We start from the raw sequence: 18313 nt of genomic DNA on the forward strand, positions 1-18313 counted from the left end.
CAAAGATGAGGAACTATCAGTCATCTTGTGTTGAGCAACAAGTTTCTCACCACAGCCCTCTGTAATGCAAAGCAAACTTTCTTGACCCTTTTGCCTTACCCAAGTTATTTCAGCTTCAAAAAAGTATTATACAGCAAATGCCAAGGCAGGTCGGCTGACTCAAAGAGCCAGAGTAGAAGCTGCAAAAACCGATCAAGGACTGCTTTCAGTCATGTCAGGGAGCAGGACGGGCAAGCAGTGCTGCAGGCAATAACTCTCTGAAGCCATCAGAAAGTTTTACTTACCCCATAAGAGAGGTCTACAGAGTTGCCTCCATTGCTGTAGTATGAAACCTCCAGACTCTTGACTTTCCCATTCTTCATGAAGCCAACCTGTCAAGACAGTCTCCTCAGTAATTGGTTTTCTAGACAATGTTCAGCCTGGAGAAGAGAAGGCTGCATGGAGACCTCATAGCAGCCTTCCAGTATCTGAAGGGGGCCTATAGGGATGCTGGGGAGGGACTCTTCATCAGGGACTGTCGTGACAGGACAAGGGGTAACGGGTTAAAACTTGAACAGGGGAAGTTTAGATTGGATATAAGGAGGAAATTCCTTCCTGTTAGGGTGGTGAGGCACTGGAATCAGTTGCCCAGGGAGGTTGTGAGTGCTCCATCCCTGGCAGTGTTCAAGGCCAGGTTGGATGTAGCCTTGGGTGGGATGGTTTAGTGTGAGGTGTCCCTGCCTATGGCAGGGGGGTTGGAACTGGATGATCTTGAGGTCCTTTCCAACCCTAACTATTCTACGATTCTATGTTCTGTTTTGTGTTTCCCTCCACAAACTGAAAGGACATTACACGGGCAAAAGGCTGACTGTCCTCTGTTGCAGCACAGGCAGCTACTGAGGAAGCTTCCCAGAGAAAGGGTCCACTTATGCATCTTAATCTTGATCTAGAGAACTCTTCTAAAACACGAGGTGGCCACTTGTCCCAGAGCAGCACATTTTTCCTCACAGTATCTTACTACTCTCTGATGTTTCAGGTGATAACACCGAGACGCCATGCATTCATTTCATATGTATGCATACCTTGTACCTCCCCAGGAAGGGATGTCTCCCACCACTTATCAGCATGTCCTCATCTCGATCCAGCATGCACCGTACTGGGCGGCCAGTTCTGTTAAAGAACACATTTATCAGGCAAAGCCTAAAACACACAATACAGCTCCTACAGAACAAGACTCTCCTCTTTTTGGTGAGCATTGTCCTTCCAGAGCAGCAATGGGGGGTTAAGGGTAAACTGCTTGGTTCATAGATCTTCCTTTCCAGAAAACAGCACAATTGGGTAAAAAAAACCTACCAACCAAAAAAAAAATAATAAAATCTTAGAAGTTGGGTCCTGCTCATGAAAACTCTTGCAGAAACTCTTATATTAAAAACAAGGATGGTTTCTTACAGAGACAAATACTAGTAACTGGGCAATCACTGTTTTCCAGACTATTTCTCAAGGCACTCTCTTGGCTTTGCAAGAGAGAATGCCATATGAACTATATAATAATGTCAAGAGAAGTTGCTCATCATTTTCTAACAATTATGCCTTTCCAGTGCCTATCTTCAGGCTGTAAAAATATCTAAGGAATGCCATAGATGTTATTTCATAACCTCCGGGATACAAAACAGTGGTTCGGCTCACAGAAATATAGGAAAGAAAAAAATTCACATGTATTACTGATTAATCAGAGAAAGCAGGTGGTTTGCTCAGAATAGGAAAATAAAGCTATTTAACTACAGGAGCTGTCTTTTGGCTGTTTTCTTCTAAAGGTATTTTATTAAGTTGCTGCTGTGTTGCAAGATCCATCTAGCATTGCCAGCAGGGTGCATCCTCACCTACGAGGCCAGTGCTGGGTAGGCCATGTTCACTCACAGCCACAGAAACTTGCAGTATGTGCAAATATCGAGACTCCAGAAATCACAGAATCACAGAATCCCAAGGGTTGGAAGGGACCTCAAAAGATCATCTAGTCCAACCCCCCTGCAAGAGCAGGGTAACCTACAGTACATCACACAGGAACTTGTCCAGGCGGGCCTTGAATATCTCCAGTGTAGGAGACTCCACAACCCCCCTGGGCAACCTGTTCCAGTGCTCTGTCACTCTTACAGTAAAGAAGTTCTTCCTGATGTTAACGTGGAACTTCCTATGCTCCAGTTTACACCCATTGCCCCTTGTCCTATCACTGGATATCACTGAAAAAAGCCTAGCTCCATCATCCTGACACCTACCCTTTACAAATCAGAAGCACATTTCCAGTCTACACTTCACAAATGGTTAGAGTCTAGGGTTCATTCCCTGAGCTTTAAGGGGCTTGAAAAGTATGGATTTCTATCCAGTGGCCACCCTTCGTAGGGAAAAATCCAAAGAGAGAATTTGCAAAAGAGCACAGAAACAGCAGTGCAAGGCTGGTGTAGTAGTTTTAAGCGAGGAAGAGACTCTCATACCCTTGTTATACAAAATAATAAGCATGGCTAGTGCTGGATTTCAAAAGGGTTTGGTGTGGAGAGGCAGATAATTTGAGATACCAGAGTTTTCAGATTGCTCCAAAAGAACAGAGTAAGGGGTTTTCCCCTCCTTTCCTATTAAAAGCTGATGTTCTCACATAAGCTTCACCCGTCTGAGTGGGCTCAATTCCTCCTACCAGCTAAGAGCCCATTAGATACTTCCTTTGGGGAGTCCTAGGCTTGCTATAAGCTGTAGAGTAACAAGACATGAAGAATTTCTATATGCTCCAGTGTAAACAATGCTCCATAAACAAGCAGGCTGGCACAGTCTGAAAGGAAAAAGCCCTGTTCCCCACATCCAAACTTACTTGAAGGCTGCAACAGCCACTGCAGTGGTCAAAATAGTATTCCTAGTCTCTTTTCCTCCAAATCCTCCTCCCATTCTTTTCACTCGCACCACAATCCGATTTGAAGGGACTCCCAATGCGTTGGCAGCAAACTCCTAAAGAACAACAGGAGCTGAGCTGGTGTTAAGAGCTAGATATTAATACATTGCCTTTCTGCAACCATTGCAACAGTGCAAATACTCTGTTGTGCTGCAGGTCCTATTGGTCCTGCAATTGGATTTGATGTAATTGGAACCAATAAGCCCAGTATTTCATCCCTGACGTGGGAAGGCACACAGTGCTTCAGCAGACAGGAAGAGACTAACATGAGATGAGGCTACCGACACAAAGGTCTCATTTAGGACAGGTTTTGATGACCAAGCCACTCTGCCCATTCTCCTCACTCTATTATGAAACCTTTGGGCAGTCTTGATGAGTCAGTAGACAGGTCAAAGCCACCCCATAGTGCCAGTAGCCTATCTCGCAGGATGGCAAAGCTGGTACATATATAGCCAGCATTTATACCACCTTTCTTCCTAACATATCGTTCAACAGCCATGCCTACTGACCAGCTGTCACCCTCTCCAGAAAGGGTGAAGCACTAAACCCTGGTGACAAAGATGTGCTGCCAACAGAAACGTATCTGTCATCTGGAAGCAGATTCAGGACACCAGTAGGATGGATATGGACTTCAGATCCCATACCCAACTCTAAGCATATGTGGTTTCTTTTATTCAAGAAAACATAGCATGAACTGTAAAAACCATTTATCTAGTCCAAAATTGAGAAACAAATGTCTTTTAGGTAGCAGGTCAATGAGACAGTACCTGTGTCTTCATGAGGTTTTGGGTTGACACAAAGAGTTCCATCTCACCATCTTCCCCCTTTGGCACAGCCAGAGTGGCATGAGTTTCCAGATAGAAATGCTCCTGCCCACCAAGGTACATCTCTCCTAGAAAATGGAAAGAAATGCCCCAAAGATAGGGTGTCTCTGGTGTTACAAGGTGTCTCCCATCGTGTGCTGCCTGCAGGCTGCTACCCTTTAGACACGACAACCGTTTGCACTGCACAGACTGGATATCCTAAACCCTGAAACTGAAACTTCTGATTTGACATTAAAAAACCCCAAAATTTAAAAACCAGAAACCCCATCCAGACACCACAGACACACACTTTCTAGAAATCCTTAGTCCAAAACAAGTGACTGGCATTTCAAAAATAAGCCTGCACACTATGCCATTGTCCCTTAAGATGCAGTATTTGGCGCCTTTCACACTGCCCTGATAACACCTCCGAGATGATGGATAAAAATAAATCAACTAGCTGAGCAGGTCAAATCCAAGGTTACAGACTTTGAAAGAGGGGAACAAAAATAGAAGTCCAAAATGCCTTAAGATGATCTAACTGGGAATTAACTTTGTCACTGCAGGTGGCTCTTTCCCAGGACATTTTACCTGGCAGTGCTGAGGGTACAACTTCCAGTCATGTTACACGCTATAAATGTCAGAATCAACCTCCTTTCTCAGCCATGACGCTGATCTATTCAGCTGCCATGAAAATTCAGTGCAGTTCTCGAAGTCCTGTTCCTCTCTCCCTTTTACTTGATTCAGCAGCAACAAAATAGCTGCCTTCATTAGGTACATCACTGAGAAATGCACACTCGTGTGAGACAACGCGTACTTTGGTACACAGCAGCGTCCCCCTTCCCTTGTCTCCTCAAGGGGGTTGGCCTGGCATTCCCACAATATTGCAGCCTTTTAAATAACCTATTCTTCTAGCTCAGAACAATTTCTGCCTTGCTTGGCACAGTGTTTTCATTTTGTATAGTATAGTATACTACAAGAAACAGTTAACAATAGCTTATGAGACCTTTCAAGTGCCAGCACCAATTGCTGACTGCAGAGGAAGCTCTCAGCCATGCATACCAAACTACAACAAATGATAGAGCTGGAAATTAGTGTTTCAGTTAAATAACTCCCCTTTCCTCCACATGGAGGTAAGGGGGCATGCTTCTCCATGATCTTCAAGAATACTCCCTTCACACCAGGCTTTGTGTCCGTAACTGATTTAACTTCCCTCTTGAATCTGTAAGAGGGATACACTACCTTCTTATTGATAAATACACAGTTCTGCAAAGGTCTTCCTCCCAGGAGCTATTGATCAGTGATATATACACCAAACAATGGCAGGGGTCTGACAGAGTATTCCAGACCACAGCTCTGGCACTCTCCCTTCCTAACTCTTAGAGGGTTTCAACAGTTGTTGATAACTGCTGCGTTTACCCATGTCTCCACAACCGGGCAGACTCCAATGGAATGAAACCAAGAAGTACACCAAATCCACCCCCATCCTCTAGGACAGGCCAAAAATCAACGTCGAGAAAGCATCACAGGGCAGTGCCAAGTTCTTCACGATTCCTATAGCCATCAACATTGGTGGATCAGGTTTCAGACATGTATTCATAACATAGAAGGTATTCATAATATTCATAACATTTCAGGCACATGTATTCGTAACATTCATTCATGACAAGTTTTCATAACATAGAGTGGTACCAGATTGTAGGAAGCTAACTATCTATAAGATTTAGACCACACTATGCCTGGACAGGGAAAAGCTCCTACATGAATAAGTTTCAGGGAGAGGAAAAAACCTCACTTTGCAGAATATTTGCTTAAGAAGATGTGTCCTTACATTGGAAGAGAGTGTTTGCAGGGGCACAGATAGAAGCACCAAAGTTTGTTGGAAACTGAAATCAAACCTTTCACAAGCTATTTGTGTATAAACAGTCATCTGAAACCTAATATGACATTTAGCCCCGCAAGCCTTACTTTCCTGAGTTCAGTATCATGTGCATAAAAACAAGCATGATGCTTCACCTCTTTTGCCAAAAGTTACCCTATTTTAATAGAAACGTTGATGCTTATTCTCACCTTCCAAAATGTGATCAGATTCTTCAAATCCTTTCTTCACATCTCCCTTTTTAATCCTCTTTATAGCCTTAAGAAAGGATTGTTTCTCAATAGCTTCCTAGGAAACATAATGACACAATGAAATTTCTGTGGAAGCTGAGTGAAAACAAAACTTCCTCTGCTTGAAGAATAAATACCCAAGATAAAAAGCACAATAACTCATCAGACGCTAACTATGGTAAAAGCTAAGTGACTTGACTTAAAGCAGTACATAATAGTTGTTGGCAACTCAGCAATTTCACAATAAACACCAGAACTGGACAGTCTCAGATTGCTCCTTGTGACCCATTTTACATTACGGGCCCAGAATCCCAAGGTCCATAGCCACCAGAGCTATGACTTACAACCTAAGTACAGTCTGTGGACAAGACAGGAGAAAACTAAAACCTCTTCAACAGGATGAGAACTTCTGCAGAAATAGTTCACTTCTGAGCTCATACACAATAATCCTTCCTGGGGAAGTTCTACATACACATTTCACCTTTGCTGAAGCTTTCCACAATGGAAAAAAAATCCTCAGAATGATCCAACAACAAAAATCAGCACATTTTTGGCTCTATTCCATCTTCCCTGGTTGAATAAACAGCTAGAAGCTTCAGAAAAGTGCGCACACATTGCCTGTGAACCCACAAATCATATAAACCGAAACCTCTGTCCACAGATGACAGCACCAGCATCTGCACTAGACAATGCGCAGACTCTCTGTATTTGCATGAATACAATTCACATTACAAAATACAAGGTATGACCATACTGACCATTACAAAATTAATTAGAATCCCATGGCTCTGATTTCTTCCCCCATAAGCACGGCTTCATGCATTTCTTTCTCATTTCTAGATTTGAATGCTGTATTAGATACCATTGGCTTTTACTGTCACATAAGCAAATCTTGTCAACAAGCCTTCTAGTTAAAAAAAAGGCATGAAATGATCACAAATTGTTGACATTATCTTCTTCAGCTTTGAGAAAAGCCATCTCAGGGCTGTGTCCAGACAGTCAGTGGAAATGTTCACAGTGGAGACTGAGCTCCTGAAAACTGATTTCATCAGCTTCGAAAGTAGACAAGCGGTCTGCAGAAATCTCAGAGAAGCAGTACAGTGATAGAGCTAGAAGAAAACATTTCCACACCCTATTATTGAGTGTTATAAATCAGAATGAAGAATGAATGAATACCAATGAAGCCAGCAGGGTCAGACCAGAGAATACTGAAAGCAAACACATTGGGAAGAATGTAACTGATAGGATCCTTATTAATTTAAACAACTCTTTGCTGAGCATGACATATCTTATTTCTTTTAGCTTCAAATAACACACAAGTTAATGTACTCCCAATCAGTACTATATCATAGGCGTGTCCTCTTTATATTTAAATATGCATATTATTCCCTCTATCCATATCCTGCTGCATCCACAAAGACTAACGAAACACGTGGTTTAATAACCACAAGTGAGAATAGAAGTTAACCAGACATCAGCGTGTCTCAAGCTAACTGCAGAACCAGATCTGAGCCATCTTACCTGAATTGTGACAATAGGTTTGAGCTCTTCATACTTAATCTTCACAGCTTTAGCTGCTCTTCTGGAATGTTCTTGTGTGTCTGCAAGGACTGCACCAATGATATGACCAACACAAGTGACCTACAGGCAAGATTAGGACCCACCATCATCTGGCGTCTACATGCAGTAATGGAGAGGCTCATGATAATTATCTCCATCTATTCCTTTGGTGCAGCTTTTGCAGCTGTTTGTTCAGACCAGTTTATTTAAAACCAGCCAAGGGAAAATGATCACAACCAACTTCGGACAGTAACAGAGTGAGTGAGCCTGTCCAGTGGCCTGCAGCCAAAAGGACAACAGCGCAGAGAAAGCTCCAGGGAGACCCTATATCAGTCTCCCAGTACCTAAATGGTGGCTACAGAAAATCTGGGGGTGGACTTTTTACAAAGGCATGTAGTAACAGGGCAAGGGGAATGGCTTTAACCTGACAGAGGAGATTTAGATTAGGTATTAGGAAGAAATTCTTCACTGGGAGGGTGGTGTGGCACTGGCACAGGGTGCCCCATCCCTTGCAATGTTCAAGGCCAGGGTGGAAAGGGTTTTGAGCAATCTGGTGTGGTGGAAGATGTCCCTGACCATGGCAGGGAACTAGATGGTCTTTAAGGTTCCTTCCAACCCAAACCATTCTGTGGTTCTATGATAACATAGAGAGAGGGGCACGAGACAAAGGGACTAAGACCTTATTGAACTGGGCACCAAGATTGATCCAAAAATTAGGATTTCTCTCTGTATAAAGAAGAGAACTTCACTGGAAATACAAGAAACCTTATCTCCTGGGCAGTGTGATTGAGAAAGGCTATTTTTAACCACATACCACGTCCTCAGCAAAGACAGTCTCATCATTAGCGATGCCAGTGATGTTACTGCCAGGAACATCTTTGGCGGAGACAAAACACACAAACCCAGGAACGCTCTGGGCTTCAGATGCATCTACAGAACTGAAGAAAGAAAGAAAGGAGGAGAGGCAGCATTATTATTTCTCATTTTTTCTCTATGTCAGCACTCATGAGATACCAATATATTTTCAGGCCTTATTCTCTGGCTATGAAAAAGAGAAGAAATTTGTCACATGAATACCATGTGAACCAAGGTAGAAAGGATGTGTTAGACAAAAAACTTATGCAATCTATATGATAATTTGAATCCCAATTGAGCCTTATCATCAGTCTGCTGAATTGGACAATACTGTATTATGCATCTTTTTCCCCAAAGAATATCTGAATTTGACCCAGCTGCCACATGTACAGATCCCTTGACATCCTTTGCCAGAGACAGACTGGTGTCAGCGATGGTTTGTATCCACTGTCTTCTCAGCTGCCATGATTCTGCGAAGACAAAATTCCTCCCTATTTGATAAACACGAATTTTTATTGCAGACATCTATCATCTAGCGTGGCTTCACCTCTAGATAAAAATGTGCCTGTAAGTCAGGAAGAAGTTATTGAGTATCAATCACAAGGAAGCTGAAGGGCATTTAGAAGGATGCAAAAGAAATGATGCTCCAAAAGCAAAAAGCTTCATGAAAGGCTTTTTTTGGTACTCAGCAAAAGAGGTAGTTAACCAAAATGCTTGTCTGCTTCCATCATATACAGATTTAAAACTAAGTGACAAGCAGGATAGAAAGTAACTAGAAAAGCGCAATATAATTCGGTTTTTATACAAAGCACATAAAAAAAATCTATTACAAAAGACTTTCAAGCTCCTTCTGCATTATTTTGCACACTGGCTGTGTAATTGGCTTGCTTTACAAGGGACCTGGTGCAAATAGAAAAGCTGTGGCTTTGTTGCTGCTTAACTGAATGATTTATTGTCTTCTGTAAATTGCTGCCATTTTTTCAGCATGCCTGTTTAGATTCCTGAAACTCCAATACAAACTGTGCTTGGAAGTAGCTGTTTATGCATCCCAGTGAGTGACAGACTTCTTTAAGGAGACATTAAATGTATGAATGAACTTTCCCACATGAAGCCTGACAGCAAGAACTGAAGACAGCGCTATATTTCTTTGGAAAGCTCACTTTCCTGTGCTTCTGCATGGGAATGCCTCAGGAACAATCCCCCGACAGTTTCCCTTAGCTGGAAATACAGAGGCAGATGATTTCAAATTTACACTTGGTAGTCAAAATCTGACTCAGGTGAAGTGGAAGTTTCCAGAACCAATATTTTGACCCTCAAAACCATAGGCTGAGGTAATTCTGTCACCTGATGAAACACGCTACTTCTTCCTCTATAGAACCACACAGGCTTACAGCTCAAAAGATCGATGTGCAACGGAAGTGCAACAGAAGGTGTAATTAGAAAATAGTGCGTGTTGTGGTCAAAGGCATAGATCTGATGCTTTCTCTATTGCCCCACCTGCACTGGTAGTAGTAACAGTGTTCATGCATTTGTAGCACTCATCAATGACTGCATTGCAACACCTAAGATGTAACTGTGATGACAGAGCAATTTCATGACCCAAAAGCTGACTACTACATCTGTGCATCCATGACCACCATGCTGCCCATCCTGTGTTAGACCACTGTGGGAAACCTCTGGACAGGAAGCCTAAATAGACAGGAAGTATTGCCTAAGGAATGAGCAGCACATGACAAAGCTATTGAGGATGACATGAGGCAATATAACACAGAGCATCCCACATCAAAGTAGTTGAGGGCAGACAAGAGCCTGCAGAACCAACACAATTAGGGATTGTGGGGGGCAGTGAGTCCCACAATAAAGCAGCATTAAGACTCGTAGAAGAATGCAGATGGCATTACCTGCCAGCATAGATATTTTAGGGTTGGTTACTCACTATTGTTACAAATTATGCATCAGTCATGCCCTGCATGGACAAGATATTTTCAGTCATCTACATTCCAAACATTGACCTATCCACCTTGCTACGTATCTACATCTAATAGCTGAAATTAACACACATAGGGCTGCTAGGCAGAGAGCTTGATCATAGCTAGTGTAAGCAAGCACTGTGCAACACAGAAACCAGAAGACTCATCCACAGGAGTACTGTGGTAGATTTGCATGTTACAACCTAAATTTTTAGGCAGATAGGAAAAAGCATGTTTAAGCTGCATGCTCTCATTAGTGACAAAATGACTCACTGTGGTGCTCTCCTACCCTGCTCCTTTCTAATCCTTCATGCTGGAGTACAAGAGCTGCAACATGAAAGAAGGTTGCCTATTGCTGAGGGCTTTACGCTTCAGCAAAGCTTAGAGTTTGGTGTTAATTCCCTCATATTCTCACTGACCAGGATTTGCAAGGCAGCTGTAACACATACAGCTCACCTCCATGTGACAATGTGCAATGAACTAGAGTTCCCTCTACTGCAAAAACATTTCCTTCACCCACAGCTTGACAGGTCATTGTTTTCTAAACCACCAGGCACTGGATGCTTCCAACATCTGAAACTCAAAGGCAACACTTACAGGATCTTAGCGTGGGCTTTGGTACTGGTCACCAGCGTTAGATACAGCTCATTCTCATAGTGAGGGATGTCATCGCAGTAAACAGCTTCTCCACATGCTTGTTTGGCTGCTGAAACGTGCATCAAAGGCCGGCCCACCATATCTTCAACTGCCTGCCCCCTGGGCACTTCCTGGAGTAAAACACATGGCTGACTACTACTGCTTAGACTGCAGACACAGAAGCATTGAAGGAAGAGCAAAAAGCACCATGAGACGTTCCAGTGAGATCGGGAATGGAATGAGGGCTTGTGCCTGTCGGAAAGGAAGGTAAACAAGACCAAGTGGCTACACAGAAGGGGCTGTAGAGAGCGAAGTGAAAGGGATTTGGTTTTGGAAACCACCATGGAAAAGAAGGGTCTGATGTTACAGCTTGCATAAAAGGTTCAAGTTTGGAAGCTAGCTCAATGCTGAAGTGAACAGGTCATTAATGGAGAAATAAGGAAGGAGATACATCCTGTATCTGAAGCCTGAGATATGCAAAGAAAAGCAGGCTGTAAATGGGGAAAGCAGAAGGAAAACATCAGCCTGGATATGGAGCTGGCTGCAGGAGGACATTGCTACCCACAGGATTCCTGTGAAGCTGTACATGCCAAGAACAGTCACAGGCAATGAGAGGAAAGAACATTGTATTCTAAAGCAAAGAAGGGACTGAGATCCCAATACAAGCCTCAGAAATGACATTACATAAGCTCACATATTGCCCATACTCCGGGAGACAAGATAAGAAGCACAGTTTGAGCTACAGAAAAACCCAGGTCTACATCATGCAAGTACTGCTACTTACTTGGAAGAGCTGAGCATTTGCAATGGGATCTTTGTGAAACAGCTCTGTAGCACTGATGTAGCTTGAGGGGACGGGTTCACACAGTTTGTTCTGCCAGAGACATATTAAAAAACAATCATCTTCCCTGCCAGCCCCTTTCTCATGTTCCCCAGTAGCCCAGGATATTCTCCATTTTCCATCTTCCAGTGAAGACAATTCATCTTTTACTGGGTAAAAGGCAAACAGGACTCAGGATCTGTGCAGTGAATAGCCACAGACCCACAGCAGTTGTAATATAACATCATCCTTCCGCAGCAAAGTGGGGATGCCACGAGGAAGCAAGTGGGAAGATGCACTAATCATTGTCATGCAGGTGAGGAGTACCTCTAGCATCTACTGCAACATGGAGCTTGCTATGAGGTACAACTCTCCTTGAATCTGAACCCTGCCCACCAAGCAACACAGATAGGTCCTCCTTCCCCAAGTCTGCCTTCCCCAGCAGCACTCACAGTGCCGTTGTGGTTCTTGCTCAGTTTCTGAATGACCGTCAGGTAGAACTTGAAAAAGAAGCTGAGCGTGAGCGTGCGTCGGAAATCCACCATCCCACCAGGCGCAGAAGGGGACAGATCCATCTCACCTGCCAGTAAGCGGCAGGCATCCTGCAGCAGCTTCTCATTCCAGTCTCTGAAAGGGAACAAAGGTGACACTGAGCCCTTGCTCAGCCCTAAATATCACCATGGCAGACTAACTCTTCTGACACGCAGCCCCACAAGCTCTCAAGCAACATCTCTTCTATCCCTGGTTATAGTGTATGTGTAAGCCTTGCTCTCATCTTGGGCTTACATCACCTTTACTAAAGATGTGGCAAAGCTATTAAAAAAGCAGATTTCTCAGCCCAGTTTGAAAAAAATCAGTTTTATAGATCATGCCCACACCTACTTCTGCCCATTTCAACAGATGGTGAATTCAGCATGGAAACAGCTCTCTGAATGAGACACTGACATGGATCTTTGAGGGTAAGGAGTACTGGAGGAATCAAGGCACCATGCAAAACACAGACTGCTGCAGAAGTGTAGCTACACTTCTTCCTCTTTCCCCTTAGAGTGTTTGTTATGCTCCTGTAAAAATCAGCACTGTTCCATTAAGCAGCCTTTCTATCACAGAAAAGTTCCTACCTGCCAGTAAGCTCCTGGCAGGTTTTTAGTGCCAGGACAGTTGTTGGAGCCATTCCTCCATAGCTTAGTTTTATGTCTTCCACTCGGCTAGTGCCATCTTGGAACAGGACTCTCATCCCACAGGTCACAATAGCAATGTCATCCTCCCGACGGGAAGCCTGCTTGAAAGCTGAGAAGTATTCACCCTAGGAGAGAGGCAAATATTCCTTTATTCTCTACCTTGGCATGCTTTGGAGTATAAATACGGACAAGCCATTAACCCATCTCTCTGCATGGATGAGCTATTCCAAGGAACTGTATCTGGTTGTTTCATCTTGCAGGGCCAAGCAAGACATTTTTGTTCATGCAGTGCTGTGTATTTTCCCATGATTCAACAATTAATTCTGATGTATTAGATCAGTGCTTACAAGCCAGCCTAGGACTGTGTGGGAAATGAGCATTGACTGAGATCTGCCTGTATGTTATCTTGAGAGGAAGAACCAGGACATATATTTGTACATAAACAAGTTTACAGTTCCTCAGCAAATTTTCATTTCTCCCAGGCTGCTAAGCTGGAAGCCTAATCAGTAAAACACAGATCCTAAATCCCCTCCTGTTGGAAGTCGTTGAACTCTCCAAGAACTGAAATCAATGATCACAGATGTCTCACAGTTATAGAATCATAGAATAGTCAGGGTTGGAAAGGACCTTAAGATCATCCAGTTCCAACCCCCTGCCATGGGCAGGGACACCTCACACTAAACCATCCCACCCAAGGCTCTGCCCAACCTGGCCTTGAACACCACCAGGGATGGAGCATTCACAATTTCCCTGGGCAACCCATTCCAGTGCCTCACCACCCTCACAGTAAAGAACTTCCTCCTTATATCCAGTCTAAACTCCCCCTGTTTATAGACCATAAAAGACAATGTCAATCTGATACTGCAAATACAATTCTCTGTAACTACCCTGAATCCTCTGCTGGTCTCCAAAGAGTAAGGAAATTCTTCTAAGTGCACCAGCAACTCATAAAACTCAGCAGCTCTCGTATGAAGAGTGGCAGTAAATAGGAGATTAACACTCTGCCAGTATACACCGAGAGATGGTGTCACCCTGGAGTCACAGTAGTTTTTCACAGAGTCACAGTGAAGTTTTTCCCCTTGCTTGTTCTGCAGATTATGACAAATTTCTGTTGACGCATCTCACAGACTAAGTGAGGAATCAGATCCAATGCCTTTGCATGGCCCTTCTGGAGAGTTTTCTGCCAAGTCTCTTCTGTAGTAGCTTAGCCAAGTGACTGCACAGCTCAGCAGTCTGTCCCATTAATTATTTCTCACCAGAAGTGAACAGCAGTTCTTCCATTATTGTGAAGAACAACTCCTCTGTTGTTGGCAAGGAGAACAGTTTCACAAGAAGAGCCTTTTATGCATCAAGAACTTGTTATTGCAGTTATAACTGAAGGGTGTGTTTCATTTCCTGAATTCAAGTAATTAGTGGGCAGTCAGCAGGTAACAGCAGAGGAGCATCACTAGCATCCTCCCAGTGAGGACATTCCGCCATGCTGAATGTTAAACCAACTAGCTTTCAAAGAGAAAAAGCAGCCTCTTCTCTTACTGCACACTCTCTGTGACAAAGCCTACCCTGAGCTCAGTCCCCCTACAGTGACACTTCATGTGTAAACTGCTAAACTTCTTTAGTCTTCTTATTTCTGGGGTTTGGCCACTCTTACCTTGGTGTGACAGGTCACACCAGTGCACGAGGTAACATCAGTCTTAGACAAACATGAACAACAAAGAACTATTGATCTGTGTGCTGACACAGCCCTGCTTCCAGTTGTGAGGAAACCACAGTTCCAGAAGACTTTGCCTGCCACATGCCAGCACCTTCAGATGTCTCCTGAAGAACTTTAGTCTCCCTGATTTCATGTTTATGAGCAAAGATCAGCCAAGGAACCATGAAGCAGAGAGTTCAAAAGTTGGTTTAGTTTTTCAGATCAATGAGCTGCATATAACCTAGGGAGGAAGCCACCGCCCCACTGGTAAAAGTTTGTCTTGTGAAGTTGCCGTAAGACTGTCATATGAATGGAGGGGTCACTACACTGTGAATTGCTGTATCCTATAACTTGTAGCCTCAAGCCCTAAAATAAATACCTTCACAGCCATAAAAATACAGCCTGATGTTCTGAACCCTAAAGGGAAGAAAGGAGAGGTTTACCTCTTAGATACTCTGCTTTGGTTATGCTTCATGCTGCTACAGAAGTGTTCATTTTTCTATTTGAAGGAAGTTTTGCAGGCTCGTTTGAATTTGCAAATCCACATTGCCAAAACGCCCTTCTGGTTTCAGTCTTGCAAGTCAAGGATGCAAAAACTGAACTTCCCTCTTATCCATATACACTTTTCCCCATTTCTTTTCCCATTTCAGTTCACAGAAATGAAGCAGGAACCTCCAGAACCTTCACTTCAGGAACTGCTAGCATCTTTGCTATATATTTTGCAAACAGAACTTATTCCTGGGGAGCATCACTTTGTCACCTTTCATCATTATTAAATGCACTCAAAAACCTTCAGACAATGAAGTGAAATGCATATTTCTTGCACTAGGAAACTTCTTGGGCTTAACATACTTTATGATAAAGCCCAGCTCCCCTTGCTTGTCAAAAAGAGCATGTTGCCAGATTTTCACCAAATAATTTCCTTGCTTCCTGGTCCACTTGGGACTACACATAACCATTTGGAGTTCAGTCTCAAAGTGAAAGCGTGCCTAACATTGAAAATAACATCCAAATAACAGCATTTCAGCTCCACAAACACTGAAGTCTTTTCCTACAAACTTACCTTCTTGCTGTAGGGTATTTCAACCGAGAGAAGGATTTCCTCAGGCTTAACTATTGTCTTTCTGTATCCAGTGAAAAACTTCTCATCCATCGTTACAGTCCTTTTGCCCTCTGTAGAGCCAGAAGAGATCAATGGCACATGGATTAATAACTCAGATAAAGCTCAGCAATAGTATGTGTGAAAGATCCAAAAGATCCTTCAACCTACACAAATCACTCTTGACATGATATCAGTTTTCATTTTTCCACCCTCTCACTAAGTCAGGAAGGATTTCCCCGGATTTGCTTTGGTCCTTAGGACTCTATGACATCTTCTGCCTACATACAAAGTTTTATTTAGACAGGAACTGATCGATCTCCGTCCTTCTTTATCTGATTAAAGCTGAGCCTCCAGCTGAACCAGTTTCCAACAACCCCGTGTAATTCCCTCTTTACCCTTTCCTTAGCCTGCACACAAACCAGTACAAGAGAAAGTCACTGATCAGACAGTTCATTACAGGGATCCTATTCCAAAAAAATTCTTCCCAAGAGCAAATACAAATGAAGACATTTGGCTTTCTTCATAGGAAAAAAAAAAAAACCAAAAGAAACAACAGTTTCAATCTTTATCTGCAAAATCCACAAGGATCAAATGTAATGTTAATTTCCACCTTCAAATTCTGACCAAACATAATAACCCATGGCAGAGGACTGTTGACTATCCCACTCCCCTAAGTGCCACAAGGAAATGCAACTAACTTACCATTTGACACCAAAGTCAATTTGCTTCCACTTGCCATTAACACAGGATTTAAGTCAGAAATGGGGCTTGCTGTCATTATGTTCCCACCAAGAGCCTAGAATTACAATAGTCATCAGATAAGACAGGTAAGACAGATAAGACTGTTTTAGGAACAGTGTCTGGGTAATGCATCAGAACTACTATACGCTCAAACCACATATACCCAACAATACCAAAATTCAATCACTATAGCTGCAGTTAAGGGAAGATCCATGAAAGTATGGAGCATCTTTTCAGTAATATTCAGGAACCCAAGTTTTTGGCTGCTATACAAATGGCACACTATCTTGTGGAGCAAAATTTCATGTTTGGTAGGCTGGTTCATCTGCTTGCTTCGTATTTCTTTCCTTTTAGTATGTGGAGTCTGAATACATCAAACCCACCTCTTCTTTCCCTTTAAAACTAGAGGTAAATTTGCCACATCTGACGCATTAACACTATGACTACCATAGTTGTGCTGGCAAAAATCTACACACCTGCTTCTTTGAGGTTTGCTCAGCACTCTACATACATATTTGTTAAATTAGCCAAATCTCAGTACAGTTTCCCCACTTATTTTGATAACAGGCCTGGACAACTGCATGTTTCTGTTTCCCTTGCTTGCTAAACCTGTGAACACGGGCACCAAGACCCACGTTGCTATCAGTTCCTGGGGCTGATTTATGCATAATACCTTCTTCACCCAGGTTTGCAAATGTTCTCACATGAGAAGAACACAGCACACCAAGACTGGATGATGCAGGCCAGGTCCTCAGACTGAGCTCTCAATTTTAGTCCCTGATGCTCCCAGCTCACTTACAGCAACGTTCCTGATCTGTGGCCCTGCAAACCACCTCAGCTGCTCAAGGACAGCCTGGAAGACCTCTGTTTTGTAAGGAGGAAGCTCTGCCACTGCTTTTCTCAGCACCTCCTCTACTGAGCTCAGGGTACAGGCAGCACCAAAGGTGACCCCTGTAAAGAAATGAAAAGAACTTTAGTTCTCCCAAACATCAAAGTACAGGAGGATGGTTATAACTGTGTCTACAAAGCTTAGATATCACCGAATTTAACTAGACAGCAGGGCTTAGAGAAGACATTCAGCCACACTGGCCTACTTTGTATGCACTGCGCATAAACATCACATCCCCAGAACAAAATTCACCTTTAAATCACAGCCCATGGTGGTACTGCCTCTCACATGACAGTAACCCACTATACCCTTTTGCCTTAGTGTATTATGAATCATATTGCCCTCCTACAGGTACTAGTTTATCCTTTGAGAAGCGAACTCCAACTCCTCTCCAGTTTCCAGAACTTGAACATGCTACCAAGCACTGGACCACATGCACTACATTGTCATAATTACTTCTTAATATGTGTAAGGTTGACCTCTTCCCACCACAAAGATAAATGCAATACTTCACTTAGTTCCTTAGATGGCCAAATCCAGCATCTTTCCCCCAGCTACTAATTGTCTAATTAAAAAAGATTGCTCATTGAAATCCATTATTAACCCAGTCAATATACCTAAACCCTGATGCATCAAACAGATAAAGTGTCTAATACACCCTCTAGTGAAAGCCCTCTGATTCTCAAACTAATTTCACATATCACTCGATTCCCTGCATGGAAGAGGAATTAATGCATACAGAAAGCAGTTTTTAATCTTGGGATTTTCCTTCATATCCTCTTTATTACTCAAAGGAGTCCTTACTCACTTCACAGACATTCTGCCTCTTTATTGCTCACCTGTTTCAGTGTGCTGAACAGCATTCATTTCAGAGATCCATGCTGGTGCTATTATCACTGGATACAACATGTTCTTTAACCTCATCTCAATACCTTAAGGAAAAGTAAGACTCCTTCAGTTACATATAGATGATAGAGAGCCTAAGCTGTTTCCCAATGAAATGGCAGCAAGCCTATTAAAGATCTGGTTCATTGACCATCTGTGAT

General features: G+C 42.9%; 1 protein-coding gene across 2 annotated transcripts in view; it reads right to left on the minus strand.

Annotated features, from left to right (window-relative positions):
- The window catches only part of XDH (xanthine dehydrogenase), a 58967-nt gene that overhangs the window by 14792 nt on the left and 25862 nt on the right, over positions 1-18313 (minus strand). For both annotated transcript variants that reach the window (XM_065679739.1, XM_065679738.1), the window contains exons 11-25: positions 18107-18199; positions 17178-17329; positions 16340-16433; positions 15599-15708; positions 12786-12970; positions 12120-12294; positions 11632-11721; positions 10809-10978; positions 8201-8324; positions 7348-7467; positions 5788-5884; positions 3682-3806; positions 2837-2970; positions 1062-1149; positions 285-371 (exon numbers count right to left, since the gene is read on the minus strand). In XM_065679739.1, the coding sequence (XP_065535811.1) occupies positions 285-371; positions 1062-1149; positions 2837-2970; positions 3682-3806; positions 5788-5884; positions 7348-7467; positions 8201-8324; positions 10809-10978; positions 11632-11721; positions 12120-12294; positions 12786-12970; positions 15599-15708; positions 16340-16433; positions 17178-17329; positions 18107-18199 (1844 nt within the window). The remainder of the gene's footprint in view (positions 1-284; positions 372-1061; positions 1150-2836; positions 2971-3681; positions 3807-5787; positions 5885-7347; positions 7468-8200; positions 8325-10808; positions 10979-11631; positions 11722-12119; positions 12295-12785; positions 12971-15598; positions 15709-16339; positions 16434-17177; positions 17330-18106; positions 18200-18313) is intronic.

Source organism: Lathamus discolor, chromosome 5 (genome assembly GCF_037157495.1).
Source record: "Lathamus discolor isolate bLatDis1 chromosome 5, bLatDis1.hap1, whole genome shotgun sequence".
Classification (NCBI taxonomy): Eukaryota; Metazoa; Chordata; class Aves; order Psittaciformes; family Psittacidae; genus Lathamus; species Lathamus discolor.